Below are 22,840 nucleotides of genomic sequence, written 5' to 3' on the forward strand. Positions count from 1 at the left end.
CACTTGTTTTTCGGTGTGATGGGTGTGCGTGTGTATACCTACAAAAGCATTGTTACTAGGGCCAGAAGAAGGCAGGGTCTGTTAGTAGCATGATGTGCTTTTCCACGTATGTACAGGCAATGAAGCTAGACTTCATAACTACTGTCAGTTGAAGGGAGGAGGAATCTTTATTTATTTAATTAATTAATTTATTTTTTAAAAAGAAATGGCCGCCCCGCACGGCAGGCGGGTATCGCTGACAGGTATCCATCCTGCGCCCCCTGCAGTGGAAGCGCAGAGTCTTAATCACTGGACTGCCGCGGAAGTCCCAGGAATCTTTATTTAAAGATAATAAATGGCCTACTAGGATAATAAAAATATATTTGCATTGCAAACCTTTTCATTGATACCTCAGAAGGGTTAGAGAATTCTTACATGAAAATATACAGAAGATGTTGGACATAAACCTGATTTAGTTGAAACAATGTCGAATGGCTTTTTAGAATTTGCCTAAATTTTTGTAACCCTTTTTTCTTTCACCATCCTATAGGGAACTAGAGACGTTGAAAAGAAAGCAGAATGGGGACCTGAACCATTGACTTGTGTTTGGGAGAGTCTTCTCATTTAAGCAGAAGCAAATTTGTGGAAACAAAAGAGGAAAGAGGATAGAAACATTTTCTCTACTAAGATTCCATAGCATTTCATTTAATTTCCTGCCAGTTTCTTCCAATAAGGTGAGAGTTTTCTTTTTAATCTTCCTCCCTACATCTGAGAAATTTTGAGTGTGGAATGAATTTGTCATATTATTTTAGCTAGATGAGGGGAAGGAAGGGCAGTTTAGTAATCATCATTTTTTCACTGAAAATATTGAGTTTCACTAAGTGCCTTAGAGTCCTGAATATAATACACAAGACTCCTAACCTTTTGGAGCTTGAGATGTGGTCAGAATTCTAGAAGGGTGATGAAAGAGATGCTATAATGACAAAGGTAAATAGGATCTGAAAGAAGAATGTAATTTTAAGATTATGCAAGAAGATGTATAGGAGTAGTAGAGATTATAAAGCCTTCATCTTAATTGTATTATTAATAATAATTCATGATAATTATGTATATTAATTAACAGTAAAATGCGGTACTTTATCATGATTTTTTATGTGCAAAGCTACTTAGTAGAGAATTTCACAACCCTTGAGATACCCATCAGTTGAAGAAACAAAAGCTTTTCTTCATATATTTCTGTGAGTTAACCTGCTAAATGTCATTTTGATCTCTGTGGTTGTGATTTGAATGTGAGTGTGTGGTTTTAAATTTTATAACCATGGCGAATGGGAGAAGGGGATAAGCTTTCTGTGGTAATAAATTACCTTTAAGAAAATATGAGGCCTTCCCTGGTGGCACAGTGGTTAAGAATCCGCCTGCCAATGCAGGGGACACAGGTTCGAGCCCTGGTCCGGGAAGATCCCACATGCCACGGAGCAGCTAAGCCTGTGTGCCACAGCTACTGAGCCTGCGCGCCACAACTACTGAGCCCGTGAGCCACAATTACTGAGCCCGTGAGCCACAACTACTGAGCCCATGTGCCACAACTACTAAAGCCCGTGCGCCTAGAGCCCATGCTCCGCAACAAGAGAAGCCACTGCAATGAGAAGCCCACGCACCACAATGAAGAGTAGCCCCCGCTCGCCGCAACTAGAGAAAGCCCATGCAGCAACAAAGACCCAACACAGCCAAAAAAAAAAATTTGAATGACTGTAATGATACCAGTTTTGTCAGATGTTCACAGCTGTAACATGAGTATGTAAGTTTGAGCACTTCATATTGAAATTAGTCTATAATAAATAAGAAAACTACAGTGTGACATAATTAAAAGATCTTTGGATCCTGATGACCTAGGTTCAAATATTTGTTCCACCATTTACAGTTTGTGTGACCCTGAGCAAGTTATTTGTCTCATTCTTAGTTTCTTCATCTTTAACATGGAATAAAAACACTTAGTTTACACAATTGTTAGAAGATTAAAGATGCTTAGAAAAGGGGAACTTTAATAACTAGTCCCTGGCTATAATGAAAAATTGATTCACTGAAATTCTGTTGAACTTTCCATTATAGCTTAACACGCTGAGAAATACATTGTTGCTGGGTGTTTTGTTTCGTTTTGCTTTGTTTTAAATTAACCATGAAAGATTTCACAACATTTGAAATAGAAAAATAATGAGTTAAATTTTATTAGTGTGAGAGTATTTTGACTGACACCACAGATTCTTTCAGGCAAGGTATAAGAAATTCATTTCTTTTTTTAGGAAATGGAATCTAGTTCCTCAGACTACTATAATAAAGACAATGAAGAAGAAAGTTTGCTGGCAAATGTTGCTTCCTTAAGACATGAACTGAAGATAACAGAATGGAGTTTGCAGAGTTTAGGGGAAGAGTTATCTAGGTGAGTGAGTAAAATTATGTGTACAATTCTGAGTAGGACTTTAATTTATGAATGTAAAATGTGTGAATATCATTATTATGCGATGTGTTTCTGATGTGTCCAGAATAGAGAATAATGTTCTATAACTTTTTAAAAAATAATTTGAATATAACTTTCAGTTTAGGAAAAAGAACTATTAGAGAAGCATTTACATATTAAGACCTTTAATATATTAGGACTCAGTCCCTGGTGGCACAGTGGTTAAGACTTCGCCTGCCAGTGCAGGAGACACGGGTTTGGGCCCTGGTCCGGGAAGATCCCACATGCCATGGAGTAACTAAGCCCATGCGCCACAAATGTTGAGCCTGCGCTCTAGAGCCAACGAGCCACAACTACTGAGCCCGTGTGCCACAACTACTGAAGCCCGCACGCGTAGAGCCTGTGCTCCGCAACAAGAGAAGCCACTGCAATGAGAAGCCCACGCACCGCAATGAAGAGTAGCCCCCGCTCACCACAACTAGAGAAAGCCCGTGCACAGCAACGAAGACCCAACACAGCCAAAAATAAAAATAAATAAATAAATAAAATTTTAAAAATATATTAGGACTCAGAGTATAAAATATATATGTAGGCTTAATTAATCTTTTATTATTATGACTGTTTTTTGAATCTTAAGTAATCCTAGCATTGAGGATCCAGAAACATAGATTGCTAGTTTAAAATTAATTATGGTTTATTTAAAAATTTAGTTGAAGTGCCTTAAGTTCATTTCTGGAATCTGATTTTCAGCAACGTTTCAGGTGCTTTTCTTTCTGTTTTCTTATTTAATGTGTATAGAAATTTAGAGTGAATACTTAAAGTACCTAAGAACTAAAATGTATTTTTTCTTTTTTTTTCTAGTGTTAGTCCAAGTGAAAATTCTCATTATGCCTCTAGTCTCTCAAGGTCTGAAAGGCTCGTTCTGGAAGATCTTTCTCAGCCTAGCCAGCTTGGACTTTTGAATTACTCACCTTATAAAAAAGTTTGTAAAATGCCCAATAGTGGTACTGATTTTCAAAAAAAGCCAAGAGATAAGGTTATTATTTTTAGACCTGCCTACTTAAAAGTAGTTTTAGTTTTAGACTTGTCTACTTAAAATACTTTTTCTTTGAGTTTTTTCTTCAAATACCTTATTCATGTTTTCCATAGTGTTTAGTACTCCAGACTCTTTGAATTTAAATATAATAGTTCTTGTTCTGTCCTAACAAGAGAGTAGTTATTTTGGTGTATTACTCTATTTTAAAACTTCTATATTTATTACCTTTTTGCAATTAAATATTTTGTTTTCTCAAGTAGATTGTAACCCCCTTGATTTTAGTACTGTACCATGTATGTAATAGGTAATCATGGCTTATTAAGTGGTTAAAGTGTACTTACTGTTTAGCCTGGATCAGGTGCTCCATTCATTATCTCTAAATTTTGTGGACGATGTTAGACATCTTTCCTGGTCTTGAACTCACTCTCTCTTCCTCTTTTTTATTTGGCCGTATTATCTATCTCCCTGTGTATACTCCTCTTCCTTACTCAACCCTTTTATCTCCTTTTCCACCCTCTTCCTCCTATTTTTTATTACCCCATTGGCAGCATGCATATATACATATGGTTGCATATATACATCATACTCTTTCTTGATAAAAATTTCCTCTTCCCACTTCAGAAAGCCAGCAATTGAGAGATTTTCTTTTTGTAAGGAAGCTGCTTGATGAAGCTATCTGAGCCTACATTTTAGAAAATGAATTCAAATTCCATGTCTACAAAGATTATGTAATTTTGGGAAATTTGATCTCTACCCTAATTCAAATTGCTGATTGTTTTTATTATATATATGCCTTCATTGAAATCATTGTGTTTTACCCTAAGCAGAATCACAAGTTACATGACAAATCAGAGGGGGAAAAATATTGGTAATACCTATTAAAGATAAAGGACTAATCTCTTTGATATGTAAAAAGCTCCTAGAAATAAGGAAAAATCATCAACCCAATGGGAAATATGGGCAAAAGACATGAATGGAAAAGGAAATTAAAACAAATAAAAAGATGTTCGATCTCAGTCATAATAAGAGAAATTCACTACCAGATTATTAAACATCCAGATATTTGACACTATTTTGTTGGTGATATTAGGGGGAAATAGGCATTCTCATACATTACTGGTAGAAATGCAAAGTGATACAACCTCAGTGGACAGGCATTTGGTAACATTTACCAAAACCACAATGTGTTTACCCTTAACTTGGAGATCCCATTTCTGGAAAAGTACCTGCATAAGTACAAAACAAGGCACTGTTTGTCATAACAGAAGACTAGAAGTATCTCATTTGTCTAGTTGGTTGAATAAGCATGCAATAGAAACTGCAGCTAAGGGGGTTTAAAAAAAAAAAAGAATAGGAGTTTCTCACTGAATTGATTGTGGAGAGATTGCCAGGATATGTTGTTCAAGTGAAAAATGCAAGGTGCAGAACAACATACATACTCTTCTGGTTTTGTATTAGGAGCTATTGGGGGCGGGGTGGATAATTTGTATTGCTTGTATATGCGTATGGAAACACTAGAAGACTAGGTTTAAGATCCTAACTTAATTAATGACTCTCCTATATAAGGAATTTCCTATTTTTTGCTGATTGATGTTATACAAAAATTTATAAACAAGAAACTTGTAAAAATGGTTACCTATCTACTAAAGATGGGAATGATACTTCTGTATGTACTTTTTTAAAATATATAATTCTGACTCTGAATTGCATAAATATATTATTCAAAAAAATAAAATTAAATCATGTTTTGAAAACCTCAACTCCCATGAAAGTTAAAATAATTTATTGTAAAATATACATTCAAAAGAGTATAATAGAAATATACAAATGGTTAAATAATAATTTATCCATTTTGTTTGTGGACATTTTCATTTCTTATCATTTTTATGTCTTTAATGTTCAGGTGCAAAAGTGTAAAAGTTTCTATCAGATTTATACCCAGGAGTAATATTGTTGAGTCTTAGCATGTTCAGCTTTACTGGATAATACCAAGAACTTTTCCAAAGTGTACCACTCTTTTCCAGGCTGAACTTATTTATGTACATGTTCACCAGCAGTGGAGGAAGGAGAGCTGATTGTCTCATATCCTCATCAACACTGACTTGAGTATCTTAACCCATTTTTCTGAGCTACTTAGTCATTTTATTGATAATTGTTCATTATTTCCATTAATTACATGTAATGCTTAATGAAATAATTCAAAATAAATTGTTCTTTTTCATTTTTCAGATGTCTTTTTCATCTTCTACCCCTGTGGATCAGGAAATCAAAAGTCTTCGAGAGAAACTTAATAAACTTAGGCAACAGAATGCTTGTTTGGTTTCACAGAATCATTCTTTAATGACTAAAATAGAATCTGTCCACTTTGAATTGACACAGTCAAGAGCAAAAGTATGTTTCTTGAAGTGGTGACTATGCCAACAGAAAATAATTGTAATCATCTTAAGATTTATAATTGGAAAAATATTCCTTGTATTGCCTTAATGTGTTATGTATAATAATTTTTATTATGATATAGTATCAACATGTTATAGAATCAGTTTTATGTGAATTTAATATCTGAAAATTATTTAGGGGAACTTGTATAGCCTATGCATTTAGATAAGTCAGAACTTCTTAAAATCTTAAGATTATCAATTTGTGTGGTTTTACTTCGTGTACAAAGGAGATATATAGCTTACTTATCTTCCTTTTTAAAATAATACATTCTCATTGCTGAAAACTTCAAAAATAGAAAAAAGAAAAGGGAGAAAGATAACCCAGTTTCCACCATCTAGAAACTGCTTTTATTGGTTTATTACGTAGTTAAATATTACGTTTGAATAGTTTTTTTTTCCTGGAATTGTTTTATACTTCTTACATAGTCTAAGCATTTTTGGATGCATTTATGTAGCTTTTCCAATAATTTTTTTTTAATGTGACTTCTTTTTTTAAATATTTATTTTATTTATTTATTTTCCTTGTTTTTTTTTTGGCTGCATCAGGTCTTAGTTGTGGCACACGGGATCTTTGTTGAGGCATGTGGGATCTTTTCGTTATGGTACACAGTCTGCTCGGGTTTCTGTCTAGTTGTGGCGCTTGGGCTTCTCTCTAGTTATGGCACGCGGGGCTCCAGGGTGCATGGGCTCTGTAGTTTGTGGCACACGGGCTCTCTTGTTGAGGCGCATAAGCTCAATAGTTGTGGCGCATGGGCTTAGTTGCCCTGCGGTATGTGGGATCTTAGTTCCCCAGCCAGGGATCGAACCCGTGTCCCCTGCGTTGGAAGGCAGATTCTTTACCACTGGACCACCAGGGAAGTCCCCAACAATCATTTTTTATGGTAGCATTATGTTTCCTTATGTGAGTATACCATAATCTAATTAATAACTTCCCTGTTTAAGTGGTTTCCTATATTTTTCTGTATGATTGGTATACAAAAAATTAGAAGAAAGCAAAATGTCCAATAACAGAGACATGGTAAAGTAAATTATGATATATCCATATAATGGATTGCTACTAAGCTTTTTTTTTTAAGGTAAATGCAAAGTTGTTTGACTTTTATAGAACTTTGTAAGGTTTAAATGATATATGTAGAGGCACTTAGAATAGTATCTGCACAGTCAACACTCAAAAACTTACCTAAAATATTTAGTGGTAGAAAAACATTACAGAGCAAAACACATACACATACATGCACACACACACAATAATCTGTTTTGTTTTTTATAAAATGAGCACGTGTCTATGTGTGTGTATCTATATAGATATACATATGACATATATCAATATAAGGACAGAAGGACTGCTCCACAATATTGTTGATAACTTGGAAACGATTGGAGGGTCATAGTGAAACTTTCACTATTTACTTTTCAGATGTATTGTTTTAAGTAGTAGAGTTATGGGAGGTCTTTATTTTTCTTTTGTACTTTTCAAACAAAACAAAGTACTATTGAGCCTAAGGAGAAAAACTGCTGCAGTGAACATAAAACTTTTTTGGTGTTTGGGATTATTTCTAGGATAGATTTCCAGAGTGGTCAAATCACAGGGAAATAATTTTTTCAGGCATTTATTGCACTCTGTCTACATTCAGTATTCTTTTTTCTTTTTTAAACATATCTATATTTTTAAATATCTTTGAGGGAAAAATATTTTGTTTTTCTTGATTTCTTATGAAGTTTACCTTTTCAGTGTGTTTGTCATTTAGATTTCTTTTGATGTGTCTGTTTACCTTTTCTGTTTATTAATTGTATTTTAATTTTTTAATCAACTATAGATTCTTTTTAAAGTCATAGAGGCTTAATTACTTAAAGTCTAAGAGATGTTAAAAGAGTTTTGCTAATAATTACTGAACTATTAGCATTTTGTTCCTTTCTTTGAGCATGTAAATACACCAGTGTTTATTCTAGGCAGTAAGACAGATATTTGTGTTTTACTTCCCATCTCAGCATTTTCTAAATTGCCTAATAAAATATTTTTTAGGGAGGCTGCCTTTTCCAGGGCAGGTCTCAGCTTTGTTGTTGCATATGTGCCACTATTGGAAAACTTTTGCTGAAATTCCCCATTGTACCGATCAACATATTCATAATTTACCTTTTAGCAGTGTCTGTACAGTAGTTACACTTCTGGAGACTGGCATCTTGTTCTCTCTGAGCTTATTGCCCTTCAGACCTGCTGCCCAGCTGCTCTCCTGGGACTTCTCTTTGATGTTCTTCTAGGTTGGGTCTATTGTTTCCTTGATCCCATGTCATTTTTCTTGGTTTACTCTTTCTTTAGTTGGAACATGTTTTCTAGTAACTTCCTTGTCTGTCTGAAATGTCTTAAGTTCTCCCCCACATTTGATTGAATTCTGGGTTGAAAATTATTTTACCTCAGAATGTTTAGGACATTGCTTTCTTGTCTTCTATCCTCCAGTTTGTTTCTGAAGCATCTGATGCCATTGTGAATTACTTGTCCTAGTGTGTAATATATTTTTTCATTTGTTTTTCCATTTATGTTTTTAGGAATAGACCTCTGCTATTTATTGTGCTGGGTACATGAAGCCCTTTTAGGCTGAAATCTTATGTCCTTTGGTCCCTGAAATTTTTCTTATGTAATCTTTGATAATTTTCTTCACTCTGTTTTCTTTCTTCTCTCTTTCCTAACCTGGATTGGTACTCTAAATCTTTCAAGTTTCTCCTGGTATTTTCCATCTCTGTCTTCCTGTGATACTTTTTCTGTGATTTCCTCAACATTGTCATCCTGTTGAATCTTTTATTTTTGGCTTTCATAATTTTTCATTTTCCGGAGCTTTTTCATGTTCTCTGATTGTTTTATATTTAATAACATCCTGATGCAGTATCTTCTCATAGCTCTCTGAAGATTTAATGATTCTGTGTGTTTGTGTGTGTGTATATGTTTGCCTGGCTGCTGCCAGTTGCTTTTTTCTTTTGTTTTGACCTCTGATTTTTGTGATAGAAGCTTTCAGATATTGGTGTTTTGGCTATTTGTATTTAAGGGAAGGCACTTAAATGCTGTTTGGAAGCTCTCTGTGCAAAGGTGAAGTTTGTTGTCCATTGGGCTTCATTTGTTGGTGATGGTTGAGAAGATGGCTCTTTTGTAGGGAGACATCTCCCTTCCCCCATCCAACATCCATATGTGAGGTCTTTTTCTTTGTAGCTCTTGAGTTTCTCCAGCAAAGAATCCTTTGATTTCTTACCTATGGGGTAGCCCCAAATGAGGTGGGGTAGGAAGCTAGAAGCTGACTGTTCCTTATTAATCTCTTTGTTTTTACCTCTTCCTCATCCCTGCTCACCATTCCATGTAATGTCTCAAGAGTCTCAAACCTTTCCTGTTCAATTCTCCAGATAATAACAATAACTTTCTATCTCTTCTTGGTAGGCCATCGTGTGACTCTTGGTGTTCTGAGAATAGGAAAAGGAGGGACTTATCAACAGAGTTAGAACTATATCCCAGGTTTTCTATCCTGGACCTCATCCGTGCCCTGTACTATGATCTCATGCTTCCTTTTTTGGGGGATAATTAGTTCTCTTACTGGTATTCTTTTCCAGACACCATTTAGGTTGTGGATTTCTACCATCCTACACTCTTCATATTCCAAGTTGTAGGATTACTATGCTTTTCTGTATTTTCTAGATTTTCTCTAGTAAGCATGTATTCTAAAATTAGATTTTAAATAATAACAAGGTTCAGTAAGTATTTTTATGTGATTTTAAATGATTTGGTCTTTGAAATTTAATTTTCTAATGTATGTGAAATTTATTTTTTTAGATAAATTTATCTTTAAATTAGTCTGTAGAGGTTCTCTTTTTTTCCCCAAATAACTAACCAGTTATCTTGGGATGTTAAGTTGAGGGTAACGGCAGGAACTTACATGCTGAGACTGGCTTGTGATGATGACATGCCCACATAAATTGATAGATAAGATGAGCTTCACAATTGAACAATGACTGGGGAGTTCTACTGAACCCCTGTCAGATGGTAAAAGAAACTAAGGACAAAGTCGATTAATTTATTTTGTGAAGAAAGTGCTCTAAAAGTTTTTTGTTTTAGGTTTCTGTGCTTGAATCTGCTCAACAACAGGCAGCCAATGTACCAATCTTAGAAGAACAGATTATAAATTTGGAAGCAGAAGTTTCAGCCCAAGATAAAGTTTTGAGGTAAAACTTAGAGCTTTAAAATATTTATTTTCTACTTTTACTTTTTGACGTATCTTGTTAAAATTTGTCCCCCACCCCAATAAATCCATATTGGTGTATAGACTGTCTTAGTTGGAACTTGTTGATTCTGTTTTCAGTCCATCATAACTCCTCTTGGCTGCAGGATACATGCAGTATATAGGGGCTAAAAAAGACTAAATCTAAGCTGAGATGCTTATTTATGTGTTTTCATTAATATGAACTAGTTCGCTTGTTGCCCTGCATAGTAATATGTACTCAGTACTTCGATGGGAGTTCAAGAAATAAAATACAAGGAATCAGGCACTTTATAATTTATCTTCCTCTTCTGCTATGAATAAAATGAGAAATATATGCATACTAAATAGGATATTGCTCCATTTTAGTGATTCTCAAAAGAGTAGTTCTGGCACCAGCAGTATGAGCATCATCTGGGAACTTGTAAGAAATGCAGATCTCAGTTCTTGTCTCAGACTTACGGAGTCACAAACTCTGGGAGGTGGGACCCAGCAATCTGTGTTTTAACAAGTCCTGCAGATGATTCTGATGCACACTAAAGTCATCTCTCATGACCATCAGAATTTCATAATTTTCTTTGTAATATATATGTTAAGTTTATTCCTAGGTATTTTATATTTTTGGTTGTTGTGAATTTGTTCTTGTTCTGTTCATTGATAGTATATAGGAAGGCTACTGCTTTTTGTATAATACTATAATTATTTTGTAATTGGACTATTTGTCATACCTTTAATTAATTCTAATTTTGATTTTGATTCTCCTGGGATTTTCCAGGTAGCTAATGATATTATCAGCAAAAAAAAGAATTTTGTCTTTCCTTTCCAAAATTTATACTTACTACTTTTTCATTTTAGCTTTTTGCAACTGTCAGAAAAATCAGTGGATATAGTGGTGATAACAGTCATACTTATCTAGTTTCTGAAATGTATCTGATCATTAAATAGGATATAATCTTTTATTTCAGATATATTTATAATCTGATAGAAGTATCCTTTTATTCCTTATGAAAACTAATAGTTCACAAGTGATGACTATGCCTTTTCTCTTTCTCTTGTTAAATATATGTTTCTCTTAACTCAGTGATTTAAACTAATAGAATTCCTGATGTTGAACTATTCTTGCCTACCTGAAATAATCTCTTCAACAGCCTTTAAAAGTATCTTTGTTTTATAGAGAGGCAGAAGATAAATTAGAGCAGAGTCAGAAAATGGTGACTGAAAAGGAACAGAGTTTGCAGAAGTCCCAAGAGGAATGTATAAAGCTGAAGGTAGACTTACTTGAACAAAGTAAACAAAGAAAGAGGTATGTGTTTTTAAAACAAATAATTGTTTTCGTAGGGGAGAAACAAAGAATATAGTATCTGTTTAAAATTCTACTTAGTTTTTGAAGTGAAAAAATTTCAGAAATTTGGCAGTAGAAAATTTAATGTTCTTTTCTGTCCATTAATTTTTTAAAATTTTTGATTAAAAATTTCACGTGTGGACTTTATGGTATTGGCATTTTGAATTGGAATTAATTCTTTAAAGCCCGATAATGATTATCAATGAAATGATACTTATTTCTGAAATTAAATAAAATTCATGAGAAAGTGTGGTTGGGTCTCCCTTTAGGAATACATAAGTAATGCAAAAATATCTATTTTGTATAAATCATAAGATAAAGTTTTCTAGTTAGCTTTGACCATATAACCATTAACTTTGAATGTTAACTTTTAAACTAATAAAGATGAAAAATTTTTTAGTTTAATGAGATTTTACAATATAATAATGTAATTATAGCAGCTTTTACACAGGGTAAAATCATAATTTGCATTTTTATCTTCTCTGGCAACAAAAATATGGTTTAAAAATTTATACTATGATGTAAATAATGTTATGAAGAAAGTGTTTTTTGAAAAGTTGTCATACATAGATAAATATTTGTTTGTGTGTGCATTTAAACTTCTAAAAACTGCTCAAAACCCATCTATGTCATTTTTTCATTAAAATGAGTTTGGAAGAACATTTTCTCAGCAGTATTTGGTTAGTATAGTTCAGGTTACAATATATATTTAGTAGGCAGTATTACTTAGTGGAAATGTTTAGATTTTGGAGTCAAACAGCCAGCTTTTACCTCTAAGTGACTTCGTTACCTTGGGGAAACTATTTAACCTTCTTGAACCTCAGTTTGTTCATCTATTAAGTCAAGATGATATTGTCTTGATGTGAGGAATAAATGAAAAAAGAAATGTAAGGTGCTTTGTAAATAATAAACACTAACAAATGTAGCTATTGCAAATGTAAACTGTGTGATTAAATATTCTGAAATTCAGACTTTACTTACTCAGATGAGCTTTTTATACATGATAATTTAAAATAACAAGATAATAATACATGAAGAAAAGCCTTACAATGTAGCTAAAAAAAAGTACAGAGAATGAGCGACTAGTTCTCTCTGTAGAACTTATACAAGAGATGATTTTTAGGGTAGAGTATTGACTATGCTGTCATAAGGTGAATAAGTAGGGATGGACACGTTCTGGACAGCATGTGCAAAGTCATAGAAGTATAAAAGAACATCATTTTTGAAGAACACTAGGAGTTTTGTGTACTTATAAATGGGCAGGTGTAGTAGGATTTGAGGAAAAAGACAGGCTTGGTCCAGACTGTAAATAGCTTTGTGTTTATGCCAAAAGATTTGTGTTTTAACCTGGAGAGGATAAATAGGCAATTGAGATTTTTAGGTAGAGATGTGACATGAAGACGCTTGGAACTTTTTGAAGAGCTAGAATGAAGATTGGCATTCTGAAAATGAAAAATCAAAACCTTTGCAAGACTTTTTTTTTTGGTGATGATTAATCATAATGGATTAAAAAGCCAGTATAAAGGCGGAGGTTGTTGAGCTTTATGCTGTTTATAAGAGACATAATTAAAACATAAAGACACAGGATAAACAACAAAGTCCTACCGTATAGGACAGGGAACTATATTCAATATTCTGTAATAAACCATAATGGTAAAGAATATGAAAAAAAATATATATATATATATATAACTGAGTCACTTTGCTGTACAGCAGAAATTAAACACAATGTTGTAAAAAAGAAAAGAAAAAGAAAACCACATAAGGACACAGAAAAGATGAACTCAAAAGGATGAAAAGAAATGTTTCAGGCAAATAGTCACCAAAACAAAGTAGATATAGCTATATTAATATCACACAGAATAGTTCTAAGTGCAACAAGCATTACTAGAGTTAAAAAGAACTCATATATATAATGTTTAGGTAACACTTAAGCAGGAAGCTATAAAGATTCTAAACTTCTATTTATCTAATAATTTAGTCCCAAAATACTTAAAGAAAACAAAATTTCAAGGAACAAATCTGTAATCATACAGGGAACACTTTTACACATTTACTAGAATTGTGAGATTAAGAAACAAAAAAGTAAGAAGCTGAAGAGTTGAGTGATTAATAATCTTGATCTAATGGATGTATGTATGGAACCCTGTAGCCAACAATTTGAGAATTCACATTCTTTCAGGCACTCGTAGAACATTTATAATTTGTTACCTCACTCTGCCAGAAAGCATGAATTTTAACAAAGATAAAAATATTTGTGTCATACATATCACCTTCTCAGACCACAGTATAATTAAGTTATATATAACAACCCCGCCCCCCCACCCCCAAATCATGTATGTTTGAAGATTTAAAATCATCCTTCTTGCTACTCATGGACCATTGAAGAAATTATGAAAATTAAAAGACTTAGAACTGAGTGATATAAAAAATATTGCAGCTTGTGGGCTGCAGCCAAAGATATTCTCAGAAGAAAATTTTTAGTCTCCTGTGCATGTATTAAAATTAGTATGTGAGGGACTTCCCTGGTGACACAGTGGTTAAGAATCCTCCTGCCAATGCAGGGGACCCGGGTTCGAGCCCTGGTCCGGGAGGATCCTATATGCCGTGGAACAGCTGGGCCCGTGGGCCACAATTGCTGAGCCTGCGTGCCACAGCGACTGAAGCCCAAGTGCCCTAGAGCCCGTGCTCTGTAACGGGAGAGGCCATGGCAGTGAGAAGCCTGTGCACTGCAGAGGGGAGTGGCCCCCGCTCGCTGCAACTGGAGAGAGCCTGCGCACAGCAACGAAGATCCAGTTCAGCCAAAAATAAATAAATACATAAATAAATTTATGAAAAAAAATTCCCTTAAAAAAAAAATTAGTATGTGAGAGACTTCCCTGGTGACACAGTGGTTAAGAATCTGCCTGCCGATGAAGGGGACCTGGGTTCGAGCCCTGGTCCGGGAAGATCCCACATGCTGCAGAGCGACTAAGCCTGTGTGCCACAACTACTGAGCCTGCACTCTAGAGCCTGCAAGGCACAACTACTGAGCCCACGTGCCACAACTACTGAAGCCCGCACACCTAGAGCCTGTGCTCTGCAGCAAGAGAAGCCACCACAATGAGAAGCCTGCTCACCGCAACTAGAGAAAACCTGCGCACAGCAACAGAGACCCAACGCAGCCAAAGATAAATAAATAAAAATAAATAAATTTATTAAAAAAATAATAAAATTAGTATGTGAATGAGCTAAAACATTGAATTTATGTAGTCAGGAAAAGGACATAAAAGAAAGCTTGATCAAAAGAAAAATAGAAGTAATTAAATAATAAAGATAAGGGTGAAATAGAAAACAAAGAAACAATAGAGAATCCCCAAAACCTAAATCTGGTTCTTTTCACAGTGACCAAGGGAATGGGCATAAGACAAGATTAATCTAAGAGAAAAGGCATAAAAACCAATATTGGAATTGAAAAGGAACTCGTAAGTTACAGATTTAGCTATGATTTAAGAAATAAGACCAAGTACTATGAACCATTTTAGGATAATACATTTGAAAACTTAGACTAAATAAATGATTTCCCAACAAAATTAAGTTTAACAAAACTAACTTCAGCATAAATTGAAAACCTTGGGGATTTCCCTGGTGGTCCAGTGGCTAAGACTCTGCGCTCCCTGGTAGTCCAGTGGCTAAGACTCTGCGCTCCCAATGCAGGGGGCCCAGGTTCGATCCCTGGTCAGGGAACTAGATACCACATGCTGCAACTAAGAGTTCGCATGCCTCAACTAAAGATCCCACATGCCACAACTAAAGACCCCCGCATGCCGCAACTAAAGATTCCACATGTGGCAACAAAGATCCCGCGTGCCACAACTAAGACCCAGTGCAGCCAAATAAATAATTAAATAAATGAATGTTTTAAGTAAATAAATTGAAAACCTTAATAGTTGTTTAGCCATTAAAGGTATTCAATCAATCATTAGAAATTTCCCCACAAAAAAATAAAATAAACAAAACGATGATGACGAAAGGAACAGTCCCATTATGGCACATGGTGGCTAAAATGAAAAAGACTCACAGTATCAAGTTTTGAATTTGTAGAGCAACTGGAATTCAAATATATTTATAGTAGGAGTATAAATTGGTAGAACCACTTTGGAAAACTATTTGTCAGTATCTACTAAATCTAAACGTAAGTCACCCTATGATCCAGCATCCACTCCAACAGAAATGAAGACCTGTATCTATCAAAAGACATGTGCAAGGATGCTCAAAGTAGCTTTATTAATAATTGCCAAGTGTTCATCAACAACAGGATTAATAAATATATTCATTCATATTCTGAAATATATGAATCAGTGAAAAAGAGCAACTATAGTTCTTTAACAACAGGGACAGATATTACAGATGTTAAACAAAGGAAGCCAGATGCAAAAGAATACTGTGTATTTCCTTAAGAAATCAAGAATAAGCAAAATTAATATATGGTGTTAAAAGTCCAAATAGTGTTTACCTTTTTAGGTGAAGAGTATTGACTGAGAGGGTGCACAAGGGAGCCTTTTGGGTGCTGGAAATGTTCTATGTTTGATCTGGATAGTAGTTATGTGGGTACACACATATGTACAAATTCATTCACTTAAGATGTGAGCACTTCACTCAATAAAAAATTAAAATATAAGTTAAATCTGAAAAAATCTACAGAAGATAGGTACAGTCTTAATGGAGGTTTAAAAATGTACTCAGGATTTGTTTTAATCAGATATGGCAAGATAGACATGGAAATGGCTGTCATAAATGAAGAAGTTTTTACACTCACAGATTACTAGAAATAGGAGACATGACATGTCATGTAGAGGGACCACACAGGGAAGTATCAGGGTTGTTCAGAAGGCAGAGGGAGTTGGGAAGAAAATATGAACAAGAGGTTTTACTGTGGCTTCTGTGGGAATAAACGGTTGAGGTAGGGTATTCAGCCTTCGGATTGGCTAGTATGAATAATCTCAGTGGGCAGAAGTGTAAGACTGTCCTGAGTGGTCTAGTACCTGGTCCTGTGGTGATTAGGACAGGAGAATATTAGCCCGGTGTGTAAGAGCCAGATAGAGGAATGGGGAGTGGGCTCTGGATTACTTAGTTTGTGTATGAAAGGTGCACTCCCATGTGCAAAGTTTATTAATCTCTGAGAATTGGTTAGCCCTGGGAGGGCCAATCTTCCTAGGGTCAGTAATGCCCCAGATGTCAAAATATCAGACTAAAAAGACATACTTAATACAATGGAGAAAATAATAAAGGTTCTTTGAAAGCCTTAAGAGAAGATCTAACTAATGAGGTGTATACCATTTTTCTGGAAGGGAACCTAACATAAAGGTGTCAGTTTTCCCCGAAATAGTTTATACATTCAGTACAATTCCGATCAATATCCCAATAAAATTTTTGGTAGAACTTAATGAACTGACCCTAAAATCATGTGGAAGAACCAATGTCCAAGAACAAACAAGGCACTTTTGAAACTGTAGACCAAGGTAGAGAACATGTCTATAGATAACAAGACTTCTAAAGTTATACTAATTAAGTCAATGTGATATTGGTATAGGAATAAACAAAAAGATCAGTGGTACAGAACAGAGACTCTTAAGCAAACATGCATACAGTGGAATCTTCATAATGTAACAGGTGGCATTACAAATCAGGGCAAAGGATGGAAGAATCAATAATTAAGGTGCTGGACAAACTGACATCATGTGTTTCATATGTGATATAGTGAGAAGGGTACAACACCGTTTATGTGGTATGCCTCTTGAGAATGAATAGCCTGAAACTAATCACGAGGAAACATCAGACAAGCTCAGGTTGGTTTTCTGTAAAACAACTGTTTAGTCTTCAAAAATGTCACTGTCATGAAAGACTGAGAAAAGCTGAGAAGATGTTCCAGATTAAGGAGACTAAAGAGACATGATAACTAAAAGCAGTAAGTGATCCTGGATCAGAAGAAGGAAAATTCCATAAAGAAATTATTGGAATAATTAATAAAATTTATATGTGAATTGTGTATTAGACAGTAATATTGTATCAATTTTAGATTTCTTAAATTTGATAGTTACTTGTGGTTATATTACTAGTTACTCTAGGATATATAGTTCAGTGCAAAAAAATCTCTCAAGTGAGAGACAGAAAGCAATGGTGGCAAAATATCAAAAAATGGTGAATCCACATTAAGGGTATACTGATTTAATTTTAAAAACAAATACTTCAGGAGGACTTCCCTGGGGGTCCAGTGGGTAAGACTCTGCTCTCCCAATGCAGGGGGCCCAGGTTCGATCCCTGGTCGGGGAACTAGATCCTGCATGCATGCTGCAACTAAGGAGTTTCCATGCCACAACTAAGAGTGCATACTGCAACTAAGAAGTCTGCATGCCGCAACTAAAAGATCCCACATGCCGCAACGAAGATCCCACATGCTGCAACTAAGACCCGGCGCAGCCTAAATAAATAAATAAATATTAAAAAAAAAACGAACTTCAAAAAATGATTCATGGAGAATTGATTATTGATTAAAAAATTAAATTAGATTCCTGCCTCATACTATACCTGCATTAAAAAAAAAAATTCCAGATGGATTAAAGGCCCAATTGTGAAAAGTAAAACTTTTAGAGAAAATATATGAGAATAGTTTCTGTGTTGTCTCATGGTAGGGAAGAATGTTTTAAAATGAGAGCAAAAAAGCATGAATATTACAGGAAAAGATTGCTAAATTTTAAGTCCATTAAAATAAAAACCTTGTGTTTATAAAACTCATCAATTAAGAAGTGAAAAAGGGCTTCCCTGGTGGCGCAGTGGTTGGGAATCTGCCTGCCAATGCAGGGGACACGGGTTCGAGCCCTGGTCTGGGAAGATCCCACATGCCGCGGAGCAACTAGGCCCGTGAGCCACAATTACTGAGCCTGCGCGTCTGGAGCCTGTGCTCTGCAACAAGAGAGGCCACGATAGTGAGAGGCCTGCGCACCGTGATGAACAGTGGCCCCCGCTTGCCACAACTAGAGAAAGCCCTCGCACAGAAATGAAGACCCAACACAGCCATAAATAAATAAAAAAAACTTAAAAAAAAAAAAAAAGAAAATTATAAAAAAAAAGAAAAAAAAAGAAGTGAAAAAGACAGGACTAATGGTTGGGGAAATATTTGCAAATAATATAACAAAGATTAATATCCAGAATTTGTAAAGAACTCTCACAAATCAATAACAAAAGGCAGGGTTGGGGGGCGATATCCAGTAATAAAAGACAAAGAATCTGTAGAGGTAAAGGACAGGAAACTCAGATATCCAATGAAACATGAAAGTTGCTTAACCTCACTGTCATCAAAAATGTAAATTAAAACTACAGTGAGGTTGTAAAGCTACAAACATGTCACACTATTAGATTGGCAAAAGTTTTAAATTTGATGATATTGTAGTAACTCACTGAGCATTTATTATGTGTAAACACTTTTCTAAGTGCTTTAGGTATATAACTTATTTATTCCTCACACAATCATAAGAGTTTGATAATATCCTCATTTTATAGATGAAGAAACTGAATTAGAAGTTAACGTCACCCGTGTAGAAAGTGGTAGAGGTAGAATTTGAACCCAAACACTGTGGCTCTAGGGCCCAATGAATTGAATACCGTGACAGAAGTAGTAGTGCAAAGTGGTTAGGTAGAAAGATTATGCAAACAGGTTACATTCACAGTAACCCGTGAGATCTTGGGCAAGTTACTTAACCTCTCAGTTCCTTGTTTGTGGCACTTACTTTATCATAGGTCGCTGGGAGGCTTAGATAGGTTACTATTTTATTATTATTCTATACTGCATCTCTAAGTGTGGGTGAAGGTGTGGTATAATAAACTCATACATATTTCTGGTTGGGAGAGTAAATTGGTGCAGCTGCTGTACTACTTTTTTTTTTTTAAAGGATTTAATAAATTGAAGGTGTACCATAGTACCTTCAACTTTGAAATACCTTTTGGAAAATATCTAGCAATTCAGCTCCTAATTATTTATCTTAAAGAAACTCTCACACATATTGCCAAGGAACTATGCACCAAGGTGTTCATTGCAACATTGTGTTAGGTGGAAGCAACCTCAATGTCTATCAACTAAAAAAATGGATGAATAAATTATACTATTTTTATACAATAGAATAGTATATATTAGATTTTTAAAAGTGAACTATAGTCACATGGATGAACATAGATATGTCTTGAATAATAATGAACAAAAGTAGTCTGTAGAAGGATATATACATTGTGGTGCCATTCATATAAAGTATATGGAAAAAGATTACGATATTTCATTGAATGTAAGATTCCACAGATTTTAAGGTGTACCGTTATTTTAGTAATCACTAAGAAAAAATATCATGAAACTATGGTATACCATCAATTGTAAAATACATAATAATTTTAGAGATGTTAAAAATGTGAAAACAGTGTGCCTCTTACAATAGATGAACTATGATGTATTGTTTGTGGATTTTTTGGTTAACATGTGAATGTACAAAATGTATGATGATAATACAACAAAGTCACACTAGGGTTACCTCTGTGGAAGAAGTCAGGGGAATGGGATTTGGAGGTGAACAGGGACCTCAACTCTGTAATGTCTATAATGTTTTTTTGCTTATAATGAAAAGGCTACATGAAACAAAAATAGCAAAGAGTTAAGATTCACAAAAGTTGGGTTGGGAGTACATGTATATATTTATCCATTCTCTTCTGTGAGGCTGAAAATATTATGACCTTTTTATAAGTATTGGTGGTGGGACTTCCCTGGTGGCGCAGTGGTTAAGAATCCGCCTGCCAATGCAGGGGACACGGGTTTGAGCCCTGGTCCGGGAAGATCCCACATGCTGCGGAGCAACTAAGCCTGTGAGCCACAACTACTGAGCCTGCACTCTAGAGCCTGCAAGCCACAACTACTGAGCCCACGTGCCACAACTACTGAAGCCTGTGCGCCTAGAGCCCGTGCTCTGCAACAAGAGAAGCCACTGCAATGAGAAGCCCGCGCACCGCAACGAGGAGTAGCCCCCGCTCGCCGCATCTAGAGAAAGCCTGAGCACAGCAACAAAGACCCAACGCAGCCAAAAAATAAAAATAAATAAATAAATAAATAAAGCTATTAAATCTGGTCAAAAGTATGGACCATTTAAAAACTAAAAAGTGAAAAATACAGGTACCCTTTGCTCTCTGAATTCTAGCTATGCCAACTAAGGAATGGAGTATATTCTCGTAGATTTTCAAATAAATCCCTTATTGTTTAAACTCTTTTTTATTTGAAACTTGGAACCAGACAGACATCCCTGATATCCACAGTTGCTGTCCAAATTTAAGAACCCCATATATTCAGGAAGTAAGAGATACTTTCACTTGAATTTGTAAGCCAATAGAGAAGAGACTGAAAATACAGAAGAGTCCTGAAAGGGAAGAGCTAAGATCCAGAGTATAGATAAAGGAATTCACCTTGAATAAGAGAAGAGTCACTAACTTCAAAATAATGTGATGAAAATAAGTTTAAATATAGAAAAATTTTTAGATGTGGGTATGAAATTGACCAAGTTCCAGCCTAGTAGTCTCAATTCAGTGTGAGAGGTATGAGGAAAGGTCAGGATGAACTAAGAGGTGAGACAGAATGGTTGGGCTTAAGGCAGTGCTTGATAGTGGTTGGATTTTGTTGTTCAGATTTTATATCTTTTTTGAAAATTTACTTGGCCTTTTCAAAGATCACAGGATTTACTGAGTATTTTTAATATACTAGACAGTGGATTGATTCTGTAATACCTGATCTTTGAAAATTTATCATATAGCCTCAGGCAACTTCCCTAATCTGTCTTTTCCAGACAGAGAAAAAATTGCCAACACATAAGAATGTCTGTATGTTTCAAAGTTTATAAGTATTTTATATTCTATTTTATTTTTCATATAGATTTCATAGTGAGGAAATTATTGTAGTCTAGTCTTCATTTTTCATTTTGCCATTTTAAGCCTTATACTTTTTTTTAACACAGAAAAATCTGCTTCTCTCTAGTTATTCCTTATAATTAAATATAGGTTATTTTGGAACTTAAATACACAAGTACAGAGCATTCTTTACTTTTATTAATTATCTCTTGTTAAATTTTAGAGCTGAACGACAGAGGAATGAAGCACTATATAATGCTGAAGAGCTAAGTAAAGCTTTCCAACATTATAAAGAAAAAGTGGCTGAAAAACTGGAAAAGGTAAGAGGCAGTTGTGCAAATTCAGTGTTTTGTATTACCCACCACATTCTGAAAATATAGACATAAATAGAATATCTTTATTTATGGTTAAAGTGGGGAGTAATTTTTATGATCTCATTCATAATAATATCATTGAAATAAAGAATTTATAATTATTAGTTAAGTATAATATTTACCATCTTCTTATAATGAGCAGAAACTTTCTTATCCAAAGAAGGAAAAGAGTGGAGACAAGGAACAAAATGTAGAGAAAAATGGGGTGAGTGAGCAGTTTGGAGCTATAGAAGTAAAAGCAGGAAATTTGTTCCTATCACCTCAGTGAAAATGAAGGCAGAGTAGTTTATGTAGCCTTTAATTGGTCTCCTTAGACATAGGACCCTGAGAGAGGCTCACTTCTGCCTCTCAGAGGGAAGGTTCCTTGAATAGGTTCTACATAGTAATATATAGTGGCTTAATTACATTCATTGAATATCTTCAAGTAATACCACATGATAATAAACCTGTTTGGAGGGAGGCCACATGTTGGACATTAAGATAAATTCTTTATATCCTTAATTAATATTTACAAATTCTGTTCGAAGAAAGGTAGGATAGAAGAAATATTAAAAATAAGAAAAATTTAAGATCCCATTAGATACTGACGTCTTAAGTGTGAATTAATAAGATCACTGTTTTGAAAGCCTTGGAAAAGGTCCCTGTGGGAAAGAAATATTGTAGAAAGGATTTTTAATAAGGTAATCTGGAGTGGGAGGTAGAAAACTTAGTAGGGGGAATATCCTCCTAGAGAGGGAGGACTTTATAGAGGAAAGAGAGGAAAATGTAAGAGATGATTTTTTTCATACTTCTTAGGATTATCAACTTCAAACTGCTCAGCAGAGCCCTATAGTTAGATAGGTATAACAAAGGAAGTGGAGCAGATCTGTCCAGTCCTCCATTCCCACTGCTCAAACCTGGATGCTTGACTTTTATCTGTTTTAAATTTGGGGCTGTGATTTCCTTGGGAGTACTCTGTGGCTAAAATTTCAAAAATTACTTCTCTGGAACATTTACACTAAAGTTAGCCTTTAGTAACTTGATGGAGCATCTCTACATGAGTTGCTTGCCTTGTCCACATAAGAGCAGA

General features: G+C 34.9%; 1 protein-coding gene across 11 annotated transcripts in view; it reads left to right on the plus strand.

The window, feature by feature from the left end:
- Window positions 1-22,840, plus strand: part of CCDC18 (coiled-coil domain containing 18) — a 137,295-nt gene that overhangs the window by 1,430 nt on the left and 113,025 nt on the right. For 7 of the 11 annotated variants that reach the window (XM_057543682.1, XM_057543696.1, XM_057543676.1 and 4 more), the window contains exons 2-8: window positions 530-713; window positions 2,280-2,416; window positions 3,296-3,470; window positions 5,700-5,861; window positions 10,002-10,108; window positions 11,318-11,446; window positions 21,621-21,717. In XM_057543682.1, coding sequence (XP_057399665.1) covers window positions 2,283-2,416; window positions 3,296-3,470; window positions 5,700-5,861; window positions 10,002-10,108; window positions 11,318-11,446; window positions 21,621-21,717 — 804 coding nt within the window. In that variant the 5' untranslated portion in view covers window positions 530-713; window positions 2,280-2,282. Of the gene's footprint in view, window positions 1-529; window positions 714-2,279; window positions 2,417-3,295; window positions 3,471-5,699; window positions 5,862-10,001; window positions 10,109-11,317; window positions 11,447-21,620; window positions 21,718-22,840 lie in introns of those variants that run through there. The other 4 variants (XM_057543689.1, XM_057543712.1, XM_057543715.1 and 1 more) reach the window with 4 other exon arrangements.

Source organism: Balaenoptera acutorostrata, chromosome 1 (genome assembly GCF_949987535.1).
Source record: "Balaenoptera acutorostrata chromosome 1, mBalAcu1.1, whole genome shotgun sequence".
Lineage (NCBI taxonomy): Eukaryota > Metazoa > Chordata > Mammalia > Artiodactyla > Balaenopteridae > Balaenoptera > Balaenoptera acutorostrata.